Here is a 25,020-nt window from a genome sequence, read left to right as displayed (position 1 = left end):
TATGCCGCCATTGTCAAGCTCTTGTCAAAGCAGCCGTCACCGTCAGAGAGCATTAGAGAACGGAGAACAGAGAGCGAGAGAGAGAGAGAGAGAGAGAGGAACAGGGCAGAGCAAGCAAAAGTAAAGTCAAAGCCCAAGAAAGGAGCTGCAGATGGAGCAGAACGGCGCGTCGCGTCGCGTCTCGTCTCGTCTCGTCGCCTTTTGGCTTTCTAATAAACATGACAGCGCTCAAAAGTATTCACACACACAGACACACACCGTGCCACACACTGTGCACACACACAACTTGCCACACTCTGGTGACGGGAGACATAAGTTTTTGGCTCTGCGGCCGCCATTTTGACATTTGTTTGTCGTCATCCGGGGAACCGTGGTATTGGGGGCTGTAACAAAATGATTAATTAAATTTATCACGTTGTCGTGTGGCGGTGGCGATGGCAGCTCCGCTCCGCTCCGCTCCTTCTGCTGCTGTTTTTTGGTTAATTTAAACGTCGAACTCTGTGACAAGATACATTAAGCATCCACCATGCGCCGCGGCAGGCTCTACGCCGCTCCTGTAGCTGTAGCTGGTGGCTCAGAGCACTCGTATCTGTAGCAGAAAACACACAAGACGGAGCGAAGCCACCGCTGTGCTGGGGGAGAGAACCGTTAATTACGAAAACAAGGAAATGGCAGGAGGCAACAGACAAACAGACAAACAGACAAACGGACAAGCCCCGAAACGAATGATATTTAATGTGCAGGCTGTGTACGAGAATATATGTATACTAGAAGCTCCAAATATCGAACAGCTTTTGCAGCGGATTCAACACTATGTTCTTAGCCATAGAATCTCCCTTCATCGACTGCTAGCCAGCCTGGAACTTACCCAACAATGTGTAGGCCAGCAGCAGCATGCAAATGCCCAGATTTGTGAGCAACGCGGACCAGACTGTCTGCGATTTGGGTTTGCGCTTCTTCGACTTGGTGGCATAGCCCGGCGGCACTGGCGGCGTTGTTTTCTCCACGGGTCTGGTATTGAGGCCCGACCCAAAGCAGCCGCACCAACCGTGTCGCCTCCGCTGGCGCTGCTGCTGCTGTTGTTGCGCCTGCGCCTGGGCTTGGGCTTGAGCCTGCGCCTGCGCCTGGATCGAGGCTGCTGCTGAGGCTGGGGGCAACGACATTGTGGGTGGATGGTTGGGTGGTGGTCCGGCCGTGGCCATCAGCTGGAGTGGCAGCAGCTTGGCGGTGCTCTTGAGTGTGCCACAGTTGCTGCTGCTCATCTGTGCTGTGCCGGAGGTGGGAGTGCTGGTGGGTGGAAGTGTGTGTGGGTGTGGGTGTGGGTGTGGGTGTGCGTGTGGGAGTGGCATTAGCTCTCCGATATAGTTGACGCTGGGTGGTGGCAGGGGATTTGGATATTTAAGGATTCCCGCGGGTGCCTGCTGCTGCTGCTGCTGCTGCTGCACTAGTGCTTGGCCCTGGCTCTGCGTCTGTGTCTGCATCTGAGTCTGAATCTGGTTGGCCACCTCGATGTCTTCCAGCGACGGCATCGGCAGCAAGGGGGTCGTTTTGAAGGTCGTGGTCGAAGGACTCGTTGTAGGCAGAAGCAATGGCAGCGTCCCGCTCGTGCCTGTCGGTATACTGCCCAACCCTGGCAAGATTCCAATAGAAACGTAGCTGGTGCCGGACGAAGTCGGGATGCCGCCGTACGAGTGAGTGGACGGAGCAGTTGCAAAACTGTCCGCAGTCTGTCCGGCTATAGTATTTTTTTGCGAAGGTAACGGCGGCCCAGACTGCATTTTTACTGGTTGGTCCGGAACCATCTTGCATTTGGTGGCCGCGATTTTAAAACACTTTTGCCGCTCTGGCGATGGCTCTCTCCTGCTCTATCTGTTGAAGAAAAACCAAAAAGAACACACTGAGGCATCAAATACACTGAGCGAAAAGTGAATTTAGCATTTGCGCCTTGGGTACAAAAATTAAATGAAATTAAATGAAATTCACTTTGATTCAAGCATGAATTGTATTCAAAATACTTTTTAATGCACTACGCATTTAATTGTATATTTTTAAAAGATTTCAAAAATAAATATACTTGAAATAAATTGAATTTAAATATGAAATATATTTTTATATTAATCATTTGCACTCTCCGTGCAAATATGAATGGCACAAATGTTTAACCAACAATGAAATTGGTCAGTTCATGGAGTTTTTTAGGCTACAGAAAAGTTGCTGAACCATTCGGAAGTGCTTTGGTTTTTGTTTTTTGTTGCCGTCACAAACATTTTGTGATCGTACCCCAAAAAACCGCTGCACTAACTCTACATTTTGGTTGCATCCATCTAAATGGATTGTATCTACATACAGCATACAAAATTCGATCTTAATTTCTAATTACAATGCTGCAGATGAAAGCTAGTTGAATATGAAACGGAGTTTGAATTTGAATTTGAATTTGAATCTGAAGGCTCAACCATCTGTTTGGCCTTTGAAGTGCCTGAAATTGTGTGGGGGCTGCAAGAGGCACGCTGGGGCTCGGCTCTCTGTGAGCTCTCTGGGTGCTCCATTAGTTTGGCTCATCAAAAGCATTAATTAACAGGCACTAAAACACCGAATGGGGCCTATACATACATAGATACATAATCCTAGCTGGGGTAGCCATGGCTGCCAACTGGCGCTGAGTGCGGAGTGGGTGGGATTCCTCTGTGCACTGCGTGCTTGCTGCTGAAATCAGAATCCTGCCGACATTCGCATTAATTTGCACAATTGAATGCTTTTCATTAAGTTGCAATTACTCGAAATTAATGCCACAAAATTGTAGGACAGCTACAGGAACAGGAACAGAGGTAGGATTAGTTGGGGCAACTGCTAAGGCAGGGGCCATGGCCTCTCCCATGCTTCTTAGACAGAATCTTGCTCGCTTTTGATTGATTGAAGTGCAGGCGAGCATGGAATTTGTTTAGTTTTCATTTGAAATTGGGTCCAGCTGGCTTCTCCAACAATTACGAGAAACTCAAACTGATTATTAGCCCGTTGGGCATGAAAGCATGGCCGAGGCATACACACACAGACAGAAGGAAGGCAGCAATAGAGGCGCAAAGTGGCAGAAAGCTGCTGCAAGAGGCAGGGGGAGAATGTAAGTGAAGCAAGCAGTTGCCAGGAGGCTGGCAAATAGACGAAGGTGTGGCAATTAAGGACGCTCTATGCGAGTGCTGCATATTTTAAAGCGCTCGACTTGTTATTCCTCTGTCTGCCTTTGTATTTCCACCACCATGCCTCCATTCCTCTCTTCCATCCACTTGCACCCGCGTTCACCTGCTGCTTTCTCCACTGTTTGCTTCTGTTGTTTGTTGTGCGTCGAGTCGACAGCGAAGGCGGCCAAAAGGCCGTCACAAGAGCCTTAGAAGCGAAAAATAAAACAAAAGCGAAACAGGCCAGCGAGAAATTCAGTTCAAGTGCAGCGACACACACACACACACACACACACACACAAACATTACGTATGCAGGAGAAGGGCGTGCCTCCCGAAGGTCTCACCTTCAAAATTCCCCTCTGTCATGCCCCGCAGCATCAGCAGCAGTTTAACGCAATGGAATTCCAACAGCCAATTGGCCAACAACAGACTGAAGATGCGTTAGAAAGTGATTTGTATTTGACATCGGTTCCGAAATCGGTTGTGAGGAGAACCTTTTTGCACCAAAGACAAGTGAAGCTATTCGTGTGCTTTGATTCTTTTTTTCATTGTAGATCCATTGAATTTTGAGCAGATCCCATTTCCAACTGATCGAAACTAATCGCGGAACTTTGGAAATTGAGGAGAACATATTTCCAGCTGGAATTCAAATTAATGCCGTGTCAGAGTTGCCGGAGACCAAGCTAAAATGAGTCCTGGCCGAGGGTAAGCAGAGGTTGAGCAGGCTTTCACTTCAGTCTCCCGAAAGACCGAGAGTAAGAAGTCTCACCATAGGCGCAACAGTTCTGAGAATGAGCAAAATGGACAGGAGAAATTCAGCAAAGATTCGAAAATAGATTCGAAACTTGTGAAGGTTTCACAGGTAACCGAAAGCATTATTGAGATTTAATTCTATTTACTTTTATGTTGTTTTCCCTTGAGTAACTTTGTGCTTTTCTTTATAGACCATATGTTGCACTCGAAAAGCCGCTGATGATGTGTCAGAGGAGAAAACGATCCGCTCGAGGCGAGTGAAAAATGCGATCGTCCATAAATGCAAGCTCGCATATCCAGTACGCTTTTTGCTCTCTATTTATCATCCATTAATCGAATTGAATTTACATTTTCGCCCGTAAACGACTTTTTGTCGTTGTTTTGTGACTTTAATTCCATTTTGCACATGATTTTACATGCAACTGAAACAACATGGGGCACAGGAGCTCTATGCCACAAAATCCATGCGGAAAAACCCACTAGCCACGCCGCGCCATGCCATGCCACTCCGTGCCACTCCATGCGACACCATGCCACTCAACGGAATACAGTCCGATCAGAGAGAGAGAGAGGGAAAGGTATGAAAACATCGCGGGGATTAAGAATCATTTCCTGGTGCATGCCCCAGAAGGATAAAAGCTGAACATTAAATGCTCGCTCAAATGAGATGAAAACAGATGAAAGCAACGCGGAGTGTGGCGGAGGCAGTAACAGGACTTGCAGCAGCAACAACCACGCAGCCACAGCAGCAGCAGCAGGAACACAGGGCACAGGGTATCATAGTGGCACGGTGGCATCGATGAGTGGCAGAGAAAGAAAGTCGTTCGGCTTGGATGGGGTCCAATATTTCAAACACGCGTCGAACGCATTTCCCGTCCCCGGAAAACGGTTACAGCGGAAATGCAACTTTGCCCCGTTGTTCGAGCGTAACTGTAGTTTATGTTTGCCCCATGCCACACACACACACACACACACATACACAAACACGCACACAAACACACTCACTGCCACTCCCTCTCGGGACCATCATACGCACATGGATTGTTGCCCCTTGCTTGCTGTCCCTGCGGCCATCACACACATGCCATTCTTTGTAGCAAGAACTATCAACAGAGAGAGAGAGAGAGAGAGAGAGAGTGATAGTGCGAGTGGTGCAACATGAGGTAGCGAGAGAGAGAGAGTGCCACAGTGGCAGAATGGCAGAATGGCAGAGTGGAGACCCGCATAAATTGCTTTTTGTTTGGGATTTTCATTCTTTTTGTTTTGGTTTTTCGGGATGCCCATTCGTTTCTTTTTTTCCACCGCTTTTCCACAGCTTTGTTACGGGCAGTCACAGATACAGTTACAGCTACAGCTACAGCCACGTCCGGCTACGTCCGGGGCCACAGAGTGTCCGCCTAATGTCTGCTGCCTGTTCGTTGTCACCTCTGGCTGCTCTGGCAGGAGTTCTCCTGCCTGCTCCTTGCCCCTTGGCCTTTGCATTCTTTAATTCATTCTATTGCTTTCTTTCTCTCCTGGTGGCGGGTCTCCTGATTTTTACAATTATTCCGCAACGCTAAGGCAAAGCTTTAGCTTCGGTTTCCCGTCATGACTGCGTGCCTTCCAAGGGCATCCGCCAAAGTCCCTTTTGGATGTACCTAGAAAAAGGATGTGCAAGTGTATCCAAAGCTTCGGTTCCTTCACATTTTTGTACGTCCTTCCCTTCTTTCTCATTTGGTGTGTTGTTGTTGTGCCGTTTTTTGCCTGGCTGGCTGGCTGGCTGGCAGACATTCATTTTCTTGTGCTTTGTGTCTCACGCAGTAAATTGAGATGGATGGATGGCCGAAGGAATGAATGAAGTGACGGCAGTGCCAAAGGACTTCCTCCTTTCGGTTGAGCCAATAAGCTGGGCGTGGCAGCATCTTGGATTTAACAGGGAGATAGCAAGAGAGAGACGAGAGAGAGATTCCTTAATTGGTTTGTCGTCGTAAGTGCGTCGCCGACTCTGGCTGGACCTGGCTGGACCCGCAAATTCTTGCTCATTTTTGGTGCCTGATGTGCGGACGGACGAGCCCAAAGAGGTGACCCAAAAAGCCCATACATTTCATTTCGGATTAAGCTGATTTATAGCTGAAAAAAGTAGAAATGGGGCACTTTTCAAATGGCTTTCAAGTGTAGCCTGAAAAGTGTTTTAATTAATGCAAAATGTAGGTCCATCAACAATCAACTGATGGCCAATCCGAAGCTACTGTCAATTGTCATATTGTTCATATTTAATGATTTAGCTTCGGCGAATCCTGGCGCATCCTGGCGAATGCCAGGAGATACATAAATATTTAGAATATAATTGTGTACATCAGTTAACCGCTTCTCCTTGCAATCTTTGGTCCGTTCTTGGTGAAATATTTGTTGGCAATTATTTACCTTTACTTTTGCACTCCCTTTCTGTTTCCCTGATCCTCTTCGCAGATATTTCAAATTATTTTATTTGTCTGCAATTTTGGCCCACTTTAATGCTGATAATTTGAGGCTTAAATGTAATTTATTGCCCCTTTCCTTGCCTTGCCTTTTGGCTCATTTTGTGCCCTTTCGGAGGGCCAAAGTCCCATGATTTTTCACAGATTTTGAACACATTCTTACCGTAAGTAAATATCAAAAGACGAATGACTATATTCAGTAAACTATTTACATATAACTTCAAAGTTATTCTAAAGGTTTCCTGTACTTTTTCGGTGTTTTTCGCCTTTTTTGTTTATTTTCTCATTTGTTTTTTTAGAGTTATTTTTCGCGTAAATCTCGCTCCTATTTGAAGCTTCTATTTCCCACTCTTTTAGCCTAATGGTCTCTATTTTTTACCTCGTCTTGTTTAATGCATTAATTGTGCTGCTGCTGCTGTTGTTTCTGCGGGGTTTGGCAATGCTGCCCAGCAGTGGGCGTGGCAGTGACTATCATTTGTTATATGCGCTCAGTCGCCCTTAGCGATGCGACGACTTTTTATGAGCGGCTCATTTGAGTGGCAGGGTGGCAGGGTCTCGGAATGGGAGCTGACTCTAGCCAGTGGAAGGTGCAGGCATTCAGTTTCCTTTGGCGGGACTATTGCTGGGGGCATTAAATCCGTATAGATGCTGCTCATCGTTAACTCGCGCCTCATAAACGCAAAAAAAAACACACACACAAAAATAAGCAACAAAAGAAACCAAAAGCAAAAGGGAACATTTATCGACCGATTCGATATCCTAGAAATGGAAATATGAGTGAGTATAGAGTTATCCTGAACCAGAGCCACAAAAATGCTCCATCTGTGTGGCTGATTAGACTCGTATTAGACCTGTCGGAATGCTTTCTGCAGACCTCTAGACTGTATCTGGAATATGGCAAGAATCTAAAAGTTAGGAAGCCTTCGGCAGATGTTTTTCCCATCTTGGGAGTTTATTGAAAGTTTCCAGGCTACACCTTCGTGGGGAGAATAACTCTTGAAGGGGAGATAAATAGCTTTGATCGACTAGTTGGTGTCGTGTAATATTATGCCGTAAACGTTGTATATTTTTTGTATTATCTCAAGTCCAAGTTCAAGTACTACACGAATATGTTTGATCCTTTCGATGGTAACTCGTTGTAAAATGTTCCCCTTAATGATTCGTAGCAAAGGAGCACATTTTCGTGAGTATTTCGATGCTCCTTTGTCGAATATACCCCCGAAACTGTGTGCAAAGTTTGGGCTTTGGCTTTGGCTTTTGTTCGTATGTTCGTATGTTGTTTGTTGCCTGTGTGTGTGTGTGTGGGTGGCAGCTTGCAATGGTAAGGGTTGAGTGGGTGGGCGAGAGAGGATACTGTGGCAACGTAACCGTCAAAAGCATCAGACGCTTCCGGGCAACGCAAAATATTTGCTTAATGAAATTGTATGAGCGCGAGAATTTTCGTGTGAATAAAATTAATTTCAAATATGCAGCATGGAGGCCGAGCGAGCGTTTAGGGTGTTGCGGGGTGGGTGTCAACGAGTTTATTCCCGGAGATTAAGATGCCTTCTGGCTTATCAAATAAAATGTGGGGGGTTGTCTCTCTCTCTCTCTCTCTCTCTCTCTCTCTCTGTCTCTGTTTATGGGGAATCATCTTCGGTTTTACGACTACGAGTATATGCTTTTTATTTGAGCCATTTCCAACACGTTTGTTTTTGTTTTTGTTTTTGTTTTTGTTGGGGGGAATGAGATCTGTTATTAGCCCCGACCCTCCACCCCACTTGCAGAGACGATTATGGGAAATCTTTATGGTTAATATGTCTTATATTTCATTATGATTTCCGATGATTTGTGCAACCCGCTTTAGTGCACTAATCTGAACGGCCGAATGGTAATTTGGCTATCTTTTTTTCGCTTGTTTTCGGGCTACATATTTGCATTGAATTTGAATAACAAAACTGTTTACCCGCACGCAATGCAAATGGATTTTAGCTAAATGAATTGCCATTCAATTTCGGGTGTGGCTGCCCCCAGGTGATATTCCCAAGTAAGCATTTGTTTTTTGATGTTGCAAGAGTGCAGCTGTCACTGTGTCGCTCTGTCGCTGTTGCGGTTAGTGCCGTGGTCGTAGGGGCAGGTGTGCGATTTGGCTTTTGTTGTGCGAAAGTAAACCTTTGGGCGGACCATTTTGTTTGCTCTCAACGGCAAAAGTACAAAGAAGGGACCGAGGCTGGGGTAACTTATTATGCCAACCTAATGTGAACTTAAATCAAATACAAAACGAACGGCAAACAAATCAAACAATAGTTTCCATCACTCTTCATGGGAGATTAAATGAGAGCCATTCAATAAATTCGCAATTAAAAAGTTCCATTGAGCAACCGAAAATAATTTACTCGCTGCTGAAAGAACTTCCCAAACTTCCCAGGCACATGATTAAATTCAGCTGAGAGTGTAAAGCACAGAGGTGAGAGAATTTCCCTCCCTAATTGCTGCACTGCTTACCCTGATGAACCTGGGCAATTGTCTGTGCACTCGCACTCGCCCTGCCACTGCCACTGCCACTGTCACTGTCACTGTGTGTGCATTCCATAAGGAAAGTTTTACTTAAATGTGAATAATGTGTGCACATTCCTTCAATCTCAATCTCAATCTGCAACTCAAACTCAAACTCATCCGCAGCCCTTGGCTCAACCTCAACGGCTGCACAGTGTGTGGGGTGGGGCTCTGCCTGCTGCATTTCTATAAAGAAATCTCCTTGGGCAGCAGCAGCAGACTCCGGCTGCCATGGCATGGCTGCTGGTGCACGCCTGAATGCAGCTGTGTAAATGCCGGAAGTAAGAATTACTTTTTAAATTAGTTACAGAGGTAGAGCTACAGCTACAGCTACAGAGTGGCAGTGGCTGGGAGGAGGGAGGAGTGGCACGAGAGGGTTAAAGCTTACGGCCGTTTCATTTAGCCAGAATGCCAGCACAGAATCGCACTGCTTACTCGACACTCCTCTCCCTGGCACTCTCAAGTGTTGCAAAGCGGCAAACTTTTGCCACTAACTGAGTCTGGCTGCTGTTCCACTTGTGCTTGCCACCCCACCCCACCCCGCCTCTAGCCCACGTGCCTTTATTTTTACTTACAAGATGAACGCTCTTCCCCTCCCCGCGCTACCCCCTCTCTGGCCATGTAATTTTTCTATTGTTGCAACCAAGCTCACGTGTGTTGCACTTACACGAAAGCCAAATTGAAACTGAGCATGCCACTGAAGTTTGTGGCAGACGGGGAGCGCAGCCAAGAGGTTGCAGTCTGTTTAAGGGGAGGAGCAGGGGATAGTGGGCAAACAGAATGGGCAGACAAATGTGTTTATACTTTGTTCTCTTGTTTGTTTTTTAGCCAAAAAGGGTATGGGTGATGATGTCATCGAAGATGGAAAAATTAATCCGAATCTAAGCTGCAAGCAGCTGCATTGCTTGAACTGCTTGATGGCACGGTACTGCAAGCTGCTTACAATTGAGGGGAGGGCAAAATCCCTGCTTAAAGCAGTCGACAATTCCCCAACATTACCCCTCCAGCACTGCTTGCGAGTGCTTGCGATCCACATTAATTGCACTGCTTAAGCTGCCAAGTAAATGTGAGCTGCTTGAAGCAGTAAAGCAGTTACCCGTAAACTACTTGTCAAACCCCCCCCCAAACACATACACAGTTTTAAAGCCACAGCTTAAAGCGGGGCTAAGCAGTGCCGTTCATTTCGCTCTCTCTCCCTCTCCCTCTGCCCTGTAAGCCTGGCTTATTTCTGTCAATTTGTTGTCGTTCTCTGCTTTGATTTCAATTGTTAAGCATCGCTCGGAGGGGAGTTACAATAATACTGCCATCAGCATTTCTTTAACTATGATTAGCTTTGTCCACTCCTCGCCGTCACCCAGACGCAGCCTTGCCCCCTGCCCAGTGGCCACCCTTCTGCCTGTCTGTCTGCCATTTGGCTACTTAATTATCAAACCAAAAGTGTGGCAAATGTCGTTGTCTCTGCCCCCAGACTGCGTCAGACTCTTCCACAGAGACTCTTCCCCCCACAGACTCCTACCGCATATTGTTCTCCCTATCCCTGAGACCCTCGCCACTTGCAGACCCTTTTGCGTTTCTCCCGGGACTCTCCTGGAGTGCCGTGTCTGGTCTGCTGTCCGGTCTGCAGACCACAATTATTTCCGTTTTAATGTTGCCTCCGTTCTCGTCTCCTTCTCCGCCGCCTCTCTTCGCGGCATCCTTCGTGGCCATTTGCTCCTTTTTATTTCCCTCTCTCTCTCGCTCTCTTTTTTTGTGCGCTTGTGGGCGTGTCGGATGCTTTTAGCGTTTTAATTAAATTTGATGTTGATTGAACTTATGACTGCCGCGAAAGAGTTTTTCTGAAGTTTACAGAATCTGTTGGTGATGTTGCCTTTGCCGTTGCCGTTGCCGTTGCCGTTGCCACCCCACCATCAGTATTCACTCTTTTGTCTGGCAGGGCTCTGCCCCATGCTGCGGCAGCTTCATTACACCGAAAAGCATACTTTGTGGCTGCATGGAGCTGCTATTAGTGGTTGGTGCAGGGGAGGGGCTTGGCGTTGTCTTAAGCTTAATGCGCGCCACAAAGTATGCAACGAATTTGAATTTCATTTGCAATGCACCGGAAAAGTTATCTCCGCTTTGTGTGCCACCAACAAACCAACCGCAGATACACAAGTGACAGCTGCACACCGCTTGAAAGTGCAAGAAAACATACACACACACACACACACACACACACCACCAAAGGCAGGGAGCCGCCAGATGGGGGGGGGAGCATCTTATGTGTACGTGTCAGTGGAGGCGCCATTGATGTATGCGCGCTCCTTGCCTGCGACTGTTCTTTTCTTTACTTTTCTTTTCTTTTTTAATTTCAAAATGCTGCCACAGAACCAGAAGAAAGTATGGCAAACCCCTGACGTTGCACTTTCACCGGACCGGACACGCCGCTGACACGTTAAGATTGAGGATTCAGGCTCGTGCTTGTGCTCGAGCTCGAGCTCTCTCCCTGGCTGCTGTTGCTTTTTTACACTTCCCTCCCTTTTTTTGGTGTCAAGCCATTGGAATTAGTAGAGCAGTTCTCTTTCGGCAGAGAGCTTTCAGTTGTGCAGTTTTCCCAGCTCTCAACTCAACACTCACCGCACTCGAAGGCGGTCGGTTGTAGCCCAGGCCCAGGCTGCTCTAATGAATTTGCATTTTTTATAAATCCCCATTGATGTGCTCCAGTTGTGGATTCTGGCCAGGCCAGGCCAAGCCCGGCGATTGCACTCTTCCTTCCTGCTGCCTATTGGCACTGCCACCTCGGAGGTAGTTCCATTTAGCTGACAAGTGTGCCGCCAAAAGGGTGTGGCCTGCCCGATCTAAAGGCAACGAACGATCCTTCAGGGCAGATAATTCCAAGCGGAAGAATGTGCTAAAATACTCGAGAATAGATCTGCAATCTATCAGTCGGCAGGGAAGAGTATTTGAAGACTTCATCAAACGTTCAACGTTCGACATTTCACATTTGCATCATGTAGTTTTTCGTTTCGGCGGCTGGCTTGTTGCATTCAATGTGTGTCATGTGGCATGGTGCATGGGGCGTGGCACGTGAACACGCCTAGTCGGGGTATTAGGGCCAACTCAACCATCTCAGCCCTTGACTGATGGACACTGAGTGCTGCCAGCCTTTTGGCTCTGCCTCTGCCTCTGCCTCTGCCTCTTTCTCTCTGAATTTGTTCTCGCTTTTCTGTTGCTGCCCGACATGTTTTGACATGCTTGCAAATGGGGGAAATGTGGAAATTTCGTGCTCAATCAAATCAAAGTCAGTGGCACCTTTGAAACCTTTTGAGAACGAGCAGTTCTGAAGGCTGCTCTGTGCAGCCATGGATGAGTAAGAGGAGTTGCTTCAGCTGCTTTCCAGATGACTCATGAATAAGTTCGTATTGATTATTGAAACTGCAAAACGAGTGGATGAGTGGATGAGTGGATGAGTGTGGGAGTTGTCCAGAGTTAATTGGATGCAATGCCAGTGTCCATTGGCATTGAGAATGGCATTTCCCCAACGGCATCATTAGCCTCTTGCCCCCAAAAGTCTTAAACTCGAATTAAAAAGGGTTCTCCTGCTTCCACTCGCTTTCTTTTTTCTCTGTCTCTATTTCAGTGGGAATTCCCCCAGTGGCACGTTACGCCTGGCTCCTTAGCTTAGCGGCTGTGGCATTAACTACAAGTCGTTATTATTGTCTAGGGCATTCATCGGCGACTCCGACTGCGACTAACCCAAATAGCAATGGCTGCTACCTCTCTCTGTCTCTCTGTCTGTCTGCTACCATTCCCACTCTCTCTCTCTCTCTCTCGCACTCTCTCTGGCTCTTGTTAACCCATCATTCCATCTCTGTCTTGTGTGGCAGAGTCAGAATTCCAATTTGTATTTGGATTTTGGATGGGCGTTAATACGCACTGATGACGACGACCGTCGACCGTCGACCGACGATGACGATGACGATGTTGATGCTGTAGGATAAGGACGAGAATCGTCCACTCATGTGTGATTGCTTCTCCCTATATGCTGGTGTGTGTGTGTGTGTGTGTGTGGACCATCCTTCAGCTTGCTACTATGCTGTTCAGCTGCTTAGCAGCGTTTGATATTGAGCAATTCTACTCGTTTTTCCACTGCCACAGCAGATAATATTCTTCCACTTGTCAGCTTTATTCAGATTCGAATTATATTTCATTTTCAGGCAGCAGCTTTTAGTCACAGAAATTAACTTTTAATCCAAAGAAATGTAAGTTTTTGTATTGAAACTTTTACTGCAGAAATTCCGCTCTGTTGCAGGTTGCTCTTGGATCTAGAATTGTGGCAACACACATATATCTCCGTGTGTGTGTGTGTGTGTGTGTGTAGGTGCATGCCTCCTTCATTTGATTGTGTGCGACATGAACCACTGGGGAAATTAAAGATACATTAAATGCCCGCCAGCCGAAGGCAGCAACGCCCTGGAGCGCCCTGCTCCAGAGCTCATTCTCAGCAATTGCCACGCCCCACCACTTCTAGCGCTGCCCCTAAAGCTACTTTCAAGTCTTTTGGCCAATTTGTTGTGCTTCTTTCTGTGTCCCTCTCTCTCCGCCTCTGGGCATTTATTGTTCGGGCATTTACTCGTGTCCAGCGAGTTCTGGAGGCGGCCCGAATATTCCTCTAATTAAATTATCGACAAGTTTTGTCGCATAAAAGCAAACTGTTGCCCCCGAGTAAACGAGTAGCAGCAGCAGCAGCGGAGAGGGAGAGGGAGAGAAAAAAAGAATTAGATGGAATAAAAGTGGCTGTGGAACAAGTTTAATCAAAGTTTTTGGCCGCTCGATTTTAATGAGCAACTTTTGCACATAAATAGAACTTAATTTTCTATTACTGGACTACCCACCTCTAACCACTGGCACTGGCACTGGCACTGGCACTGCCCCAGGCCCAGCTACAACTCCACTCCAGTCCACACCCCATCCCCCGCTCGATTTCATCATGAAACAAAAGCTCAATGTCATGGCTGGAGGTGGGTGGCTGGGAGGCGCCTGGGGGCCCCACCCCAATGGTCTCCCAAAAATAATGTCGCCAGAACCCGAGACCAAATATATTGCCTGGCAAACTTTTATGTTTTAATATTTAATTAAAATTTTGTGTAACGTTTTGTTAATGAATTCCTATTTGACGCGCCGACGCTCGTTGCACGTGTCGCGTCCCCGGCCGCAGGCTCAACGGCCATCCGGCACGCCCTCTGCGCCTACTAGACCCACATTAATTCACACTTTTTTTCTTGCTCCTGCACGATTTCACTCCACTGTTTATTAGAGATGTGCGCCACAGCAGCCCGCACTTTGAGAGTGTCAAACGGGGAACGAAAAAGTGAATTAACAAAGCAAAAAGCAACAAATTTTTGAAATTTGCTTTCAAATCTGTGGTTGAACTTACGTGGGTTTAAGGACGATTCAAATATCTGAAAATAGAAGTAAAAGTTACTGTTAAATGGCTCTGAATCATAATATAAAGTTACTTGTTTGAAATGAACGTTAAGGCATAAATACTCGTCTGTCACTGCGCTCCCTCCCGAAATGAATTGGATGAGTTTTTGGGCCTCACGTTTCCATCTCTATCCTCCCATTGCGTGTTTGCTTCCGGTCATTTCGGTGTTTTCTTGTTTTTTGTGTGTATTCGTTTATTTTGGCGCACCCAACGGAATGGCAAATTTATGAAATGATTTTAATTAGCTCAACGCTTTTCGTTGTTGATGGCTGCAGGGTCAGTTTGGTCTGCGGTGCTTGGAACCATTTGTATGCCGTTTTCATTTGAGGAATAGGAAAACATACAAGAAAGGGAAAGTTTTCGCCCGTGCGACAGGAAATGTGCCATTGGAAAGCATCAAACATGCAGCGGAAAAAATAAAAACAAAACAAAAAGAGTCTACAAAAAATACTTATAAAAAAAAAACTACTAAAAAGTTTCATTGTGGCAAGCTGTAAAGCGGCAAAATGGTGGCAGCGACACGGGGCAGTGGGTGGACTGCCAGCATAATGAGCAATTAAAGAAACAGCAAACAAGAGCGATAAAAGTTATGACTGCGACAGCGACGACGCTTGTCAAAAGGCTTACCTAAGCCCAAACCCAACGTCAATCCCAGCCGCCCAACTCTATCCATAAAAGTTTTTTTTTTTTTTTTTTTTTTTTTGCATTATTAACTGGTTTTGTGTGCTGAGAGGGGGCGTGGGGGGGTGTAAGATCATTAACCATGGGTATGTTCTGCGGGATGTTCGCACAAACTGAGTTGAAAACTTTGTGCGGGAATGCCAAGCGTTGTCTGGTTTATTTATTTATTAAAATATATTGCCTCAGTGAACTTTAGTTTGTTAGCTCGATGGGACGAGCAGTTGCTGTTATTCAAAGTCAAATATGCAGCAGAAATAATAATAGCAACTCCATTAAGTGCCACCAATAACCCTCATAACTAAATCCTTTTGCCATACACTGGACAGTTCAATATCTAAGATTAACAATGGAAAGTTACTTAAGCAGCAAAGCTCCATCCAAATGCAAGCAGCATTGTCAGGCGTGGAAAATCGCAGCAGCAGTCAAAAATTGCACAGATTTATGTGGCGATAGGGATTAGTTTATGGTAAAATAGTTTTTCCTGCAAACATCAACTGAAACTGACACTAAAACAGCTGTCAGCTGGGGGATCTGCAACAGTTTCACAGCTGTCATGCCGCATCATAGCTGCTAACTGGTAACTGGTGGTAGCTGGTAGCTGCCACTCTGCCTGCCAACCCTGCCACAGCTGTAGGCTCTACGGTACGGTACGGTACGGTCCGGTACGGTCCGGACAGCATTTGAGCGCATTAAAAAGTTAGCAGATTTTTTGTGTGCAAACCCCAAAAACACTGGCCATCGCCATGCGCCCGCCCCCCCCCCATGGAGCAGCTGGACGAAAGGCTTTATGCGAATGATGAAAGTGAAATGTGTAAAACCGCACAAGCCCTCGTTTCGGACTCGACTCGAGGAGAGGGAGCGAGGGAGGGATGCCTGTTTTTGCTGCTGCCAGCTAATTGCATCTAAAAAGCTGCTCATTAAGCCCACAGGACTCTCTCTCTCTCTCTCCGGAATGCTGCTACCCGGAATGGTGCTAAATACAATCAAATTAGTTCTTTCCGCTTCTGAAATTATGCGACTTCCGGTCCGACAAAATGCTTTCACGTGTTAGTGTGAGTATATGTGTCTGTGTGTGTGTGTGAGTGTGTGAGTGTGTGAGTGGTCCTACCTTTTATTATTTTGTTGGTTCTTTTTTTGCGCCTGCTTTTATTTGTATTTTGTTCGTTTCGGTGCCTTCCTCTGCGGCATTGGGCATTGGGAGGGGAAACGTCAGCGGATTGTCAATGGTTTCAAGCTGGGGAACACTTGCCAGCAGAAAGAGAGAGAGAGAGAGAGAGAGAGGAGATGTAGGGGGGAGAGAGCAGTTCGGAGGCACTTTAAGTTAATCCGGTGTGTCGCCGTTGGAGTCTCTCAGGGCAGATAAAAACCGGTCGTTCGGGGGTAGAGGCAAAGCGATTTCGATTAAAGTGCCGCCACACCCACTCAATCCGCTCCCAACAACAAAAAAAGGTGTGCAGGAGCTAGAGAGCCTTGAATGAAACACAGTACATAAATGTATATTCGGGAAATCACAGCTGGAAATTAACTGTGAGCGAGAGAGGCAGAGTAATCGGAGGAGGCAGCTTATGGTGTGCGTTCACCCAGTACTCCAGAGGGAATACTATTGAGAGCTTGAACCAATTATTCAAGTAGATTTAAACCTAGTTTTTTAGAGCATATTTGATGGTTGTTTTCCACCATGGCTGCCAATACCATTTCGGAACAACAACGAATGCCACACTGGACTCTAGTTTGTGTGTGTTTTATTTTCGCTTTGAAATGATTTTCAAATCTCAATCTTGAAATTGCAAGAATATTGCACAATATTTTTGCTACAGATTTTGCAGATGTTTTTTGAGTTTTATTTTCCATTTTTTTTTTTTTTTTGCCTTGCTTTGCTGTGCTCTGCGTGTCCACCTGGTGGGCATATTTTGCATACATACGAGCATGCGATGTGAGTGTGGGAGTGGGAGTGGGAGCCATTTTTCGGTTATCTTTCAGCTGGGAAACGAGCCATGAGGCAGGGCCATGAGGCATGGCATGCGGCAGGAGTACGGGCAGTGGCAAGAGGTGAAAATGAACGTGCCACACAACTTCCTGCCTGCCTGCCAGCCTGCCGCCTGCCTGCCGTTCTTGTTGTTTAGTGTGGCACAAATTTGCTGGGAAGAGCAAGTCACTGGAACAGGAAGAGGAACAGGCATTTGGGGATTTATTTGCATTTTGTTCTTTTGCACTGCTGTTGCAAATAGTTTTGCCGCAATCTGTGTCGTCTCCTCCTCCTCCTCCGCTCTCTCTCTCTCGCCAACTGTTTTGTTTTTCTCACTCTCTGCCTTTATTTCTCTTTCGCTGTGCCTGTGCCTCTCTTGCTTTAGCTCAGCATTTAAACATTTATGAACTTTTCCATACATATATTTTAATTTTTTAGTTTCCTTGCCTTTTATTACACAACGAGTCAACGCACGGGGCACTAAGCGCTTAAAGCGTCCTTCCGTCATCTCTTTCTCGCTTGCTCCCGCTCTCTTTCTGCTGTCCATGATGCATGACTATGTAAATAGACATTTTTACACTATGAACACAGTTTTTGGCATATTACAGAGTCGGAGATTTTATTTTCTACCCTCGCATCGTCCGCTTCTCGTCGTCCAAAATTTGTTTGTGCACTCGTTCGCTTTTTCTTTTATTTTTTGCTCCGATTTGCACTTGTTTTTGTTGTTGCTCCTTTTGCATAATTTTATTTGTTAACTTTTTGAATTGCTCCTACCGCCGAGAGGCCACTCTTCTACCCTCTATCTCTCTTTGCTCTTCTCTCAATTATCATCTGTCTCTATCTCTTTGCATACTTGATGAGCTGTGAAAATATGCCATGTGGGTGCTTTATGGCGGATGGGGGATGGTGGATGGTGGATGGTCCAAAATCATGTATAATTTAGGCTGAAAATTCGTTTTGATGGGGACTCTATTTCGTGTCTGTTGGCGCATGTTCTATCCATTAGCTGGCCTTCAGCCTTTGAGGCTATGTTTGAGATCCTAAATATGAAATCCGCATAGAGAAATGATCGAGCCATGATGACTGGGGTTGGCAGAACGAAATCAGAAAGCCAACGATTTGATTCGTTGACTCATATTTAGCCTGTCTTTATTCGGCCATCAATTAAACCAACCAGATACAATGTCTTGGGTAAGTGGAAGCCACGCTTCGACCGATGAAATTTTCGCTGGATCCGAATAATTCGAAATGCACACGGAATCGGGCAAATCAAATGGAAATTTGTTTCACAGTCGCATGCAAAAGTCCTAAAGCGATGTGACAACTTTATGCTGTGTGCTATGCTTTTTTTTTGTGTACTATTTTATTTGAATGCATTTAGACTTCCCGTCATCCACCTCGTACCCGTGTGAAGTTGTGCGCCAGTTGCCTGTTGATATATTCATGAGAGTGCTCTATGGTGGCTGTACATATGTACAACTGTATATGGTACGTACATATGTACATACTCTAATGGATGGGTGAGTGGCGTGAGTGACAGATGGGGCACTCCGGGAGGGGGGATTTGCGGTCTGGCAAAGCCGACGCTTTGGGGTAGGATAATGACAACAGGCGTGGCCAGTGGCCAGTGGCCAGCCGCATGATTATGCTATGCACCGTATCCACTCCACGCTAAAATTAAATGAAATATCCGCCTAAACATATTTAATCTCTGGCCAAAACTCAAGCCAATTGATTAATCAAATTTAAATGCCTAATTATGAATTAATGCATGAGAATGCCAGCCAGGCTGGCGATAAGCTCAATCCCAATCCCAATCCCAAGCAGTTAACCGGTTAACCGATTGATGGTATACATAATTTATGCACTGTTATCCAACACTGAAATCTGTCGTGATGCAGTGCTTGAAAATATTTATTTTAATAAATTAAATGCAGTTTTTTCTGCATACAAACGAGCGCATCAGGATGCATTTTTCACGTAGAAGAAGGTGGGTGAACCACTCTGCTCCGCCACAACTCTCCTAGTGCCGCCCGCCAACTGCAGCCTGCCTACCACCTCATGCATATAGAAATTATATTGAAAGACGCAAACATAAATTACTTTTATATTTTGTCGCTATATTTATATTGCCAACACTTGTGCGGAAATTGCGCGATGAAACGACGACGCTGGACCCCAAGAGCGGAATGAAACGAAACGGAATGGAATGGAATGGAATGAAATGGCATGGATGGAGCTGGGGTGCTCGTTGCCAGCAGCCTGGAGCATGGTAATATACATACATACCCGGGCAGTTGCACAAGAAAATTGCTCATCCCACCACAGCGGTACGCTGCATTTTGGAGCCAACGGTAATGGTATACCAGGGGTACGAGCACGAGCACCGCACTCAAAAAGGAGAGAGCGGGGTAGAGCGAGGGGCCTTACTCTGTGTGGATAAATTCGCGAGAGAGAGAGAGAGAGAGAGAGATATGCCAGCCACGAATACGCCATATTTCAGCTTGAAACTGCACAGAAAAATGCATGCAAATGCGAGGATACATTTAAAGCACAACAACTACAAAGAATATTTGTCGACTTTGCGACTACAAGGATACCCACTGCTATTAGGGAAAATATATTGCTGAATAATCATTTGACAATCTTCAAATCGAAGAAATTTGCATTGCAAAACGAAGATGCTTATATTGTATATCTTTGAAATGCCCTGGAATGCAATGCTTTCTGCTGTGAGTAGTGCAGCATACCCTCGAGGTTGCCCGGTGCTGCCCTGTGCAAAAAAAACTGCCAGGAAGATGGCAAAAGAGAAAGAAATAGTCGAGAATTAACAAAATTACGAGTGTGTTTCCTTGTGCTTTAAACTGCCGTTGGCCCATTGGGAATTATTATTTTGTAGCTGCGTTGAGTTTTTTACCGTCCTCTCTCTCTTTTTCTGCCTCTCCCTCTCCCACTTCCTCTTCTTCTCTTTCTCGTTCACGCTTTGTCTGGCAGACATTCAATTTATGTTATGCTGATTCCACTTTTGACAAATAAGCTAAAGCCAAAGAAGAAAGTAGCAGAGAAAAGCAAATGGTGAAGATATAACGTAGAACGGAGAGTAGGGGAATGGAAATGGTCTAGGAAATGGTCGATGTGAAATGATTTAGACGGTTAATTTTGGCAAAGGCATAAGCAAGAGCAAAAGCAAAAGCAACTAACACAACTCATACCGGGCATTCCAAAAACAGGAAGTCATTCAGCACAAACAAAGGAGCAGAATAGAAATGGCAAGAAAACAACGAGAACTCAAACAAGAGCTTAGCCAGAGATAAAAGAAGAATCATTCCCTCAATGGATTACATGATTATTCATGAATATTTATGATTACGTAAAGAAAATGGCAAATAATTTCAAATAATCTTTTCCCTTTTCTTTTACGCTTCAAACCTGCTTGAGTTTGAAGCAACATGATCATGGACGATCATGGTTCGAAGCGAACACGCAAGCTAGAATCACACTCGAAACGTTCGAAGCGTTCGAAGCGTTCGAGCCGGTCGAGCCGTTCGAAAAAAACGGAAGGGTTGGGGGCTGGGGCTATGATTGTGGGAGTTCCAAGCAGATTCCTTTGCAGAGCAGAGTTGCAACATTTCGAGCATTCCCTGGCAGGCAAATGAACTCTTCGCTTCCTCCACTTGAATAATCGTCGCTCGCTGGCGAGTTATCTCGCACTTTAAATACGTTGGTGAATTTTAATGAAAACGTCCTTTCAACGCAAGATAAATTATTCAAAAGTTTGCCAATGCCACAGAATGGTCGGAAGGTAGGTAGGTCGGTCGCAGGCAGTGCCAGTGGAAGAAGATTTTCTCTTCTCTCTGCTGTTGTTTGCTTGCCATTCTTATTTTTCACCTTTTGCCGTTTGTGGAGAGCTCTCTGTGTCTCTGTACCCTACCTGCCCTTGCTCGTCGACGCTGTCCGATTTTTGCATTGTTCGCTCCGGCATTTCAGTTGCAGGCATCTACGGACAGCTACCGCTACGTTGGCCAGGGCATGAGAGGTGGGAGGGTTTGAGGATTTGGGGATTGGGGCTTGGCCTGCGTTTGGGGCAAACATCAGTGAAGCAAGTCCACTGCCTGCCACCTGCCACCGGGTGCCACCTACTTTGGCTGGCACCTTCCTCGCTTTAGCTTCCTGTTCATCCTGTGCTTGTTTGCTGGACGTACGTTGGTTCGTTTTTGAGTGCGAAACTCTTGAACAAGATTCAAGTGAATGAATCTTCTTACTTAGCCTCTTCTTACACACTCTCTATCCCTCTTGTCCTCTTTGGTCGGTTGGAGCTTCAGTTTGACAGAAACAGCCTGCAGTTCGGTGTGACTGTACCTTTTTTTTTCTGTTTGTTCCTCGTACCGAGAATTGTTTATCGACAAAGGACGAGATGAAAGCATAACAAAAGTAGCTGAAAACATTTATCACGCTCGAGAGGCTTATCCGCATGTCAATCGATCATCATGGTACGCTTCCGAGCCATGACTTTGAATCCCTCACGAAGGGAAGAACATGTCTAACATGTGTGCCATCAAATATTATTCTGCATAGCGGGAGACACAATTAACACTATGCTGAAATAATTCAAGAACTGTGTTTGGTTTTGATGATAGATGCTAGAACACAAGGAAAACGCCGCGTTCTGCGTTCCAATTGCAGCGTTCCTTCCTGCTTGAGTCTCAGTCGCTGGCCCAGTTGCAGCCTGCGTTCCACTCGGTCCAGTGGCTGCCGTCGTTCCATGATCCCCATGATTGGGGGGCTGCATTAGCAACTCGATTTGGCAGTCACGCAGCATCATGTAGTCGGCTTCATTGACGAGGAAGTCGCTGGGTCGCTGAGTGTGCGCACAGCCTTCAGCTCCAGCTGCCGCTGCCGATGCGACGGTGGCTGTTTGCTGGGCCGTTTGTGCTTTGAAAGCATTTTTGTTCGAAAGTTATGGAATAAATATTGAGTATGAAATATATTCAATGTTCGGTACGAGTGTATTGGAGATGTTTCAACTTCAACAAGCAATTTCGTTGTGCCCCGAAAAGCAGTTCTAGAGAGAGAGAGAGAAAGAGAGGATAACTGACAGGCACAGACAGCATTCATATTGCAGGGCTAACCAACGTGGGAAATTACGAGCATGATCCCAATCGATATACAACTATTCTCCAAAGGGTTTCACCATGAGCAATGGAGGAGTGGAGCACACACACACAGACGTTCCTTCCCCACAGAAATTTTTCATTTCTTCCCTCACATTTCGGCTTTTTTTTGTTTTGTTATTTTGACTCATTCAGAGGAGGAAGGGTACTAGGTCCGCTGTGTGCTGTGTTCGTTATGGCTTCTGGCATTTTGGTATCTCCTTTCGGATCTGGTCGTAGTCGTATTTTTGATTAAGCATTCCCCAGATACGAATTAAATCAATAACGTTTGGCCTGCCAAGCAAATTGAATTCAAAAGTTTTGGCTTCTGGCCGACCAATGGCGGCCATAAAACAAAGCCACAAAATGCCCACTTATGTATGTACGTTGTTCAACACCAATCGACAGTCGAATACCCTTCACAAAGTAGATCCAAGCCAATTGTGCTACGCGAATAAATTGAAATTGATGTTCCCTTGAAGCTGTTCCTTCTGGTTATTCCAGGGTAACCACCACACCCCATTGCAGGGAATGGAAAACGTATTAAAAAGGTTACCTCCTACCCTCCTCAATAAGCGTAATGAAACGTAATTTGAATGGCTCTTAAGTGGCTTTCGGGTCAGGTGTGTGTGTGTGTGTGTGTGTGTGTCCTTGGATCGTTGGCTTCCTGTGTTCATGAATATGGGCAGTTTTCGGGGCAAATCGAGTGAAAATCGAACTGAATGCTGACCAAAATTAACTGCTCCACCGCATTCGGTAGCCAGCGAACAAAAAAAGAGAAGAAAAAAAGGAAGGCAGGCAAGGAAAAGGGGCAAGGGGCAAGCAGGGAGAGAGATAGAGCGGGAGTGCCCATGCCCTTGCCCATGCCCATGCCTGTGTCCGTGTCCGGACCGGTTCGATTTATGGCCCGGATAATGTAGGCGACTTACGGGCGTAAAAATTATGCAGCCACTGCATTAAAAAGCGCTGAAAGTGTTGCACGATGCAAGCCAAAATCCCAAGGCATTAAACGTCGAACAGATGGCATCAATTTGTACCCAAATAAAAAACAAACCAAAGAAATACAAATAAAAGCCCAACGAAAATAATGCGGGAATGGCAAGAAACACGAAAAGAAACGAAAAAAGGAAAGGAAAAAACGTGAAAAATGATGGGGGAAAAACTTGCAAAATCCCGAATGGAATTCTACCATTAAAAAATGTTAAAGATGGCGATATGTGGGTGCATTTGTATATATGTATATTTAGTCGATCTGCTGAATGTTTCTAATGTTTGAAATGATAGCTGAAGGAGGATAATGATGCTGATCAGCGAACTCGTACTCGTCTACCACTCAGCGTGGCATATCCATTACATTTGTTACGAGTACTCGAGTGCACAATGAATAGCCCAAACACACTCACTTGACACTCACACTTGCACTTGCGAATAGAATGGAATGTCGGTGGGAGGGCAAAACAACAATTGACCGAAATGCGAGTAAAATGTGTTGTAGGAAAACGATGCTGGTCTCCCACTTAGTGCCCGAAGGCACTAGAACAGGACCTAGGACCCAGAACCCAGACCCGGACACGGAGACGGACATGGACACGGACATGGGCACGGACCCATTCCTGGTCATGTTGTAATGTAATGTAATGCGCGTGCTGCCAGAAAAAATAAAGAAAATAAGGCGTCAGTCGGTGAAACGGGGTCAGGAGAGTGCAGGAGAGTGCTGGCAGAACGTTGCCAGCACAAAAGCCAAAAAGTGGCATAAAAAAGGAGCAGGGAAACCCTTTCTTCTGCTGGTGCTCCTTTTATTCGGTTCTACTTGGCATGAGGAGCTTCCAAGGAATCGAGTCCCCATCGATGGGTACAAGAGTGTTGGGGAGGTCAGCGGAGTGCACCCCCCATCCCATACCCATCCCATATGAGTGCACTCTGTACATGTACATATGTACACGTATTCTCTACTCGTATCTGCTTGTCTGTCTGTCTGTCTCCCTGTAGGAAAGGGTGTGCCGCCCCTCCCCCCACATGTTCAATATTTTATGGTGTCGCTTACAGGCATCGAAGGAGCCAAACGAAAAACGAGCACAAATGCCAGCAGACGATGGAAAAGCGGCTGTGACTACTGGGCTTTGGGGAAAACGCTTCAAATTACGCAGACTTCGAAATTAATATGGAAAGCGGCTGCTGGCTCGAGTAGAACGACCATTTGGCAGACATATCAGGGGGACACCAGGAGCGGGCACACGCGTTGCACGGGTTATGCAGAGGGGGGCTATTTTAGTAATAACTTTAATCAATTTATTTAATAGTCTGGAAGTGAGTGTCTGCTGTAATTAGACAATTTAAATTGAGTTCTCAATGCCATGCCTTCGGGGCACGCGGCCCTTGCCATTTCATCTCCAACACTGAAACTTTTGGCCACAAATGCTCTCAGACATTTAATGATCAGGTGGTGGAGGAGCAGTCGCTACTGGAGTGTAGGCGGATAGCTAGCCCGTGTCGTGCCTTTGGTCAGTTGAAACGGTTCAAAGACGGTTCTATGCCCTCTCTCTCCTCTTTGCCGTACCGTTTGTTTCGCATACTTCGTGCGGCCCTTGTTCGCATTTCCATCGTTTCGTTTCGTTTCGTTTTGTTCTCTCTTCTTTGCTCCTCTTGTTATATACATATGTACAAATGTATTTTACTCGAAGAGTAAATAGGGTATATTGCATTTGTGCCCTAAAGTTGATGTCTGTAACGCACAGAAGGAAACGTTCCCGACCCCATAAAGTATATATTGTAGCAGGTTATTTGTTTTAAGCATTATATCTTTTGAATCATCGCCGATACATCGAGTGGAGATACCAATA

The 25,020-nt window shown here is 45.9% G+C and overlaps 1 protein-coding gene across 1 annotated transcript in view; it reads right to left on the bottom strand.

Annotated features, from left to right (window-relative positions):
• LOC117591386 overlaps positions 1-25,020 on the bottom strand; it is a 71,125-nt gene that overhangs the window by 9,647 nt on the left and 36,458 nt on the right. The window contains exons 3-4 of the mRNA XM_034284629.1: positions 14,333-14,357; positions 869-1,869 (exon numbers count right to left, since the gene is read on the bottom strand). Of these exons, the coding sequence (XP_034140520.1) occupies positions 869-1,802 (934 nt within the window). The 5' untranslated portion in view covers positions 1,803-1,869; positions 14,333-14,357. The remainder of the gene's footprint in view (positions 1-868; positions 1,870-14,332; positions 14,358-25,020) is intronic.

Source organism: Drosophila guanche, unplaced genomic scaffold (assembly GCF_900245975.1).
Source record: "Drosophila guanche unplaced genomic scaffold, DGUA_6, whole genome shotgun sequence".
Classification (NCBI taxonomy): Eukaryota; Metazoa; Arthropoda; class Insecta; order Diptera; family Drosophilidae; genus Drosophila; species Drosophila guanche.
The sequence above is the reverse complement of the archived record's forward strand: the minus strand, read 5'-3'. Positions and strand labels throughout refer to the sequence as shown.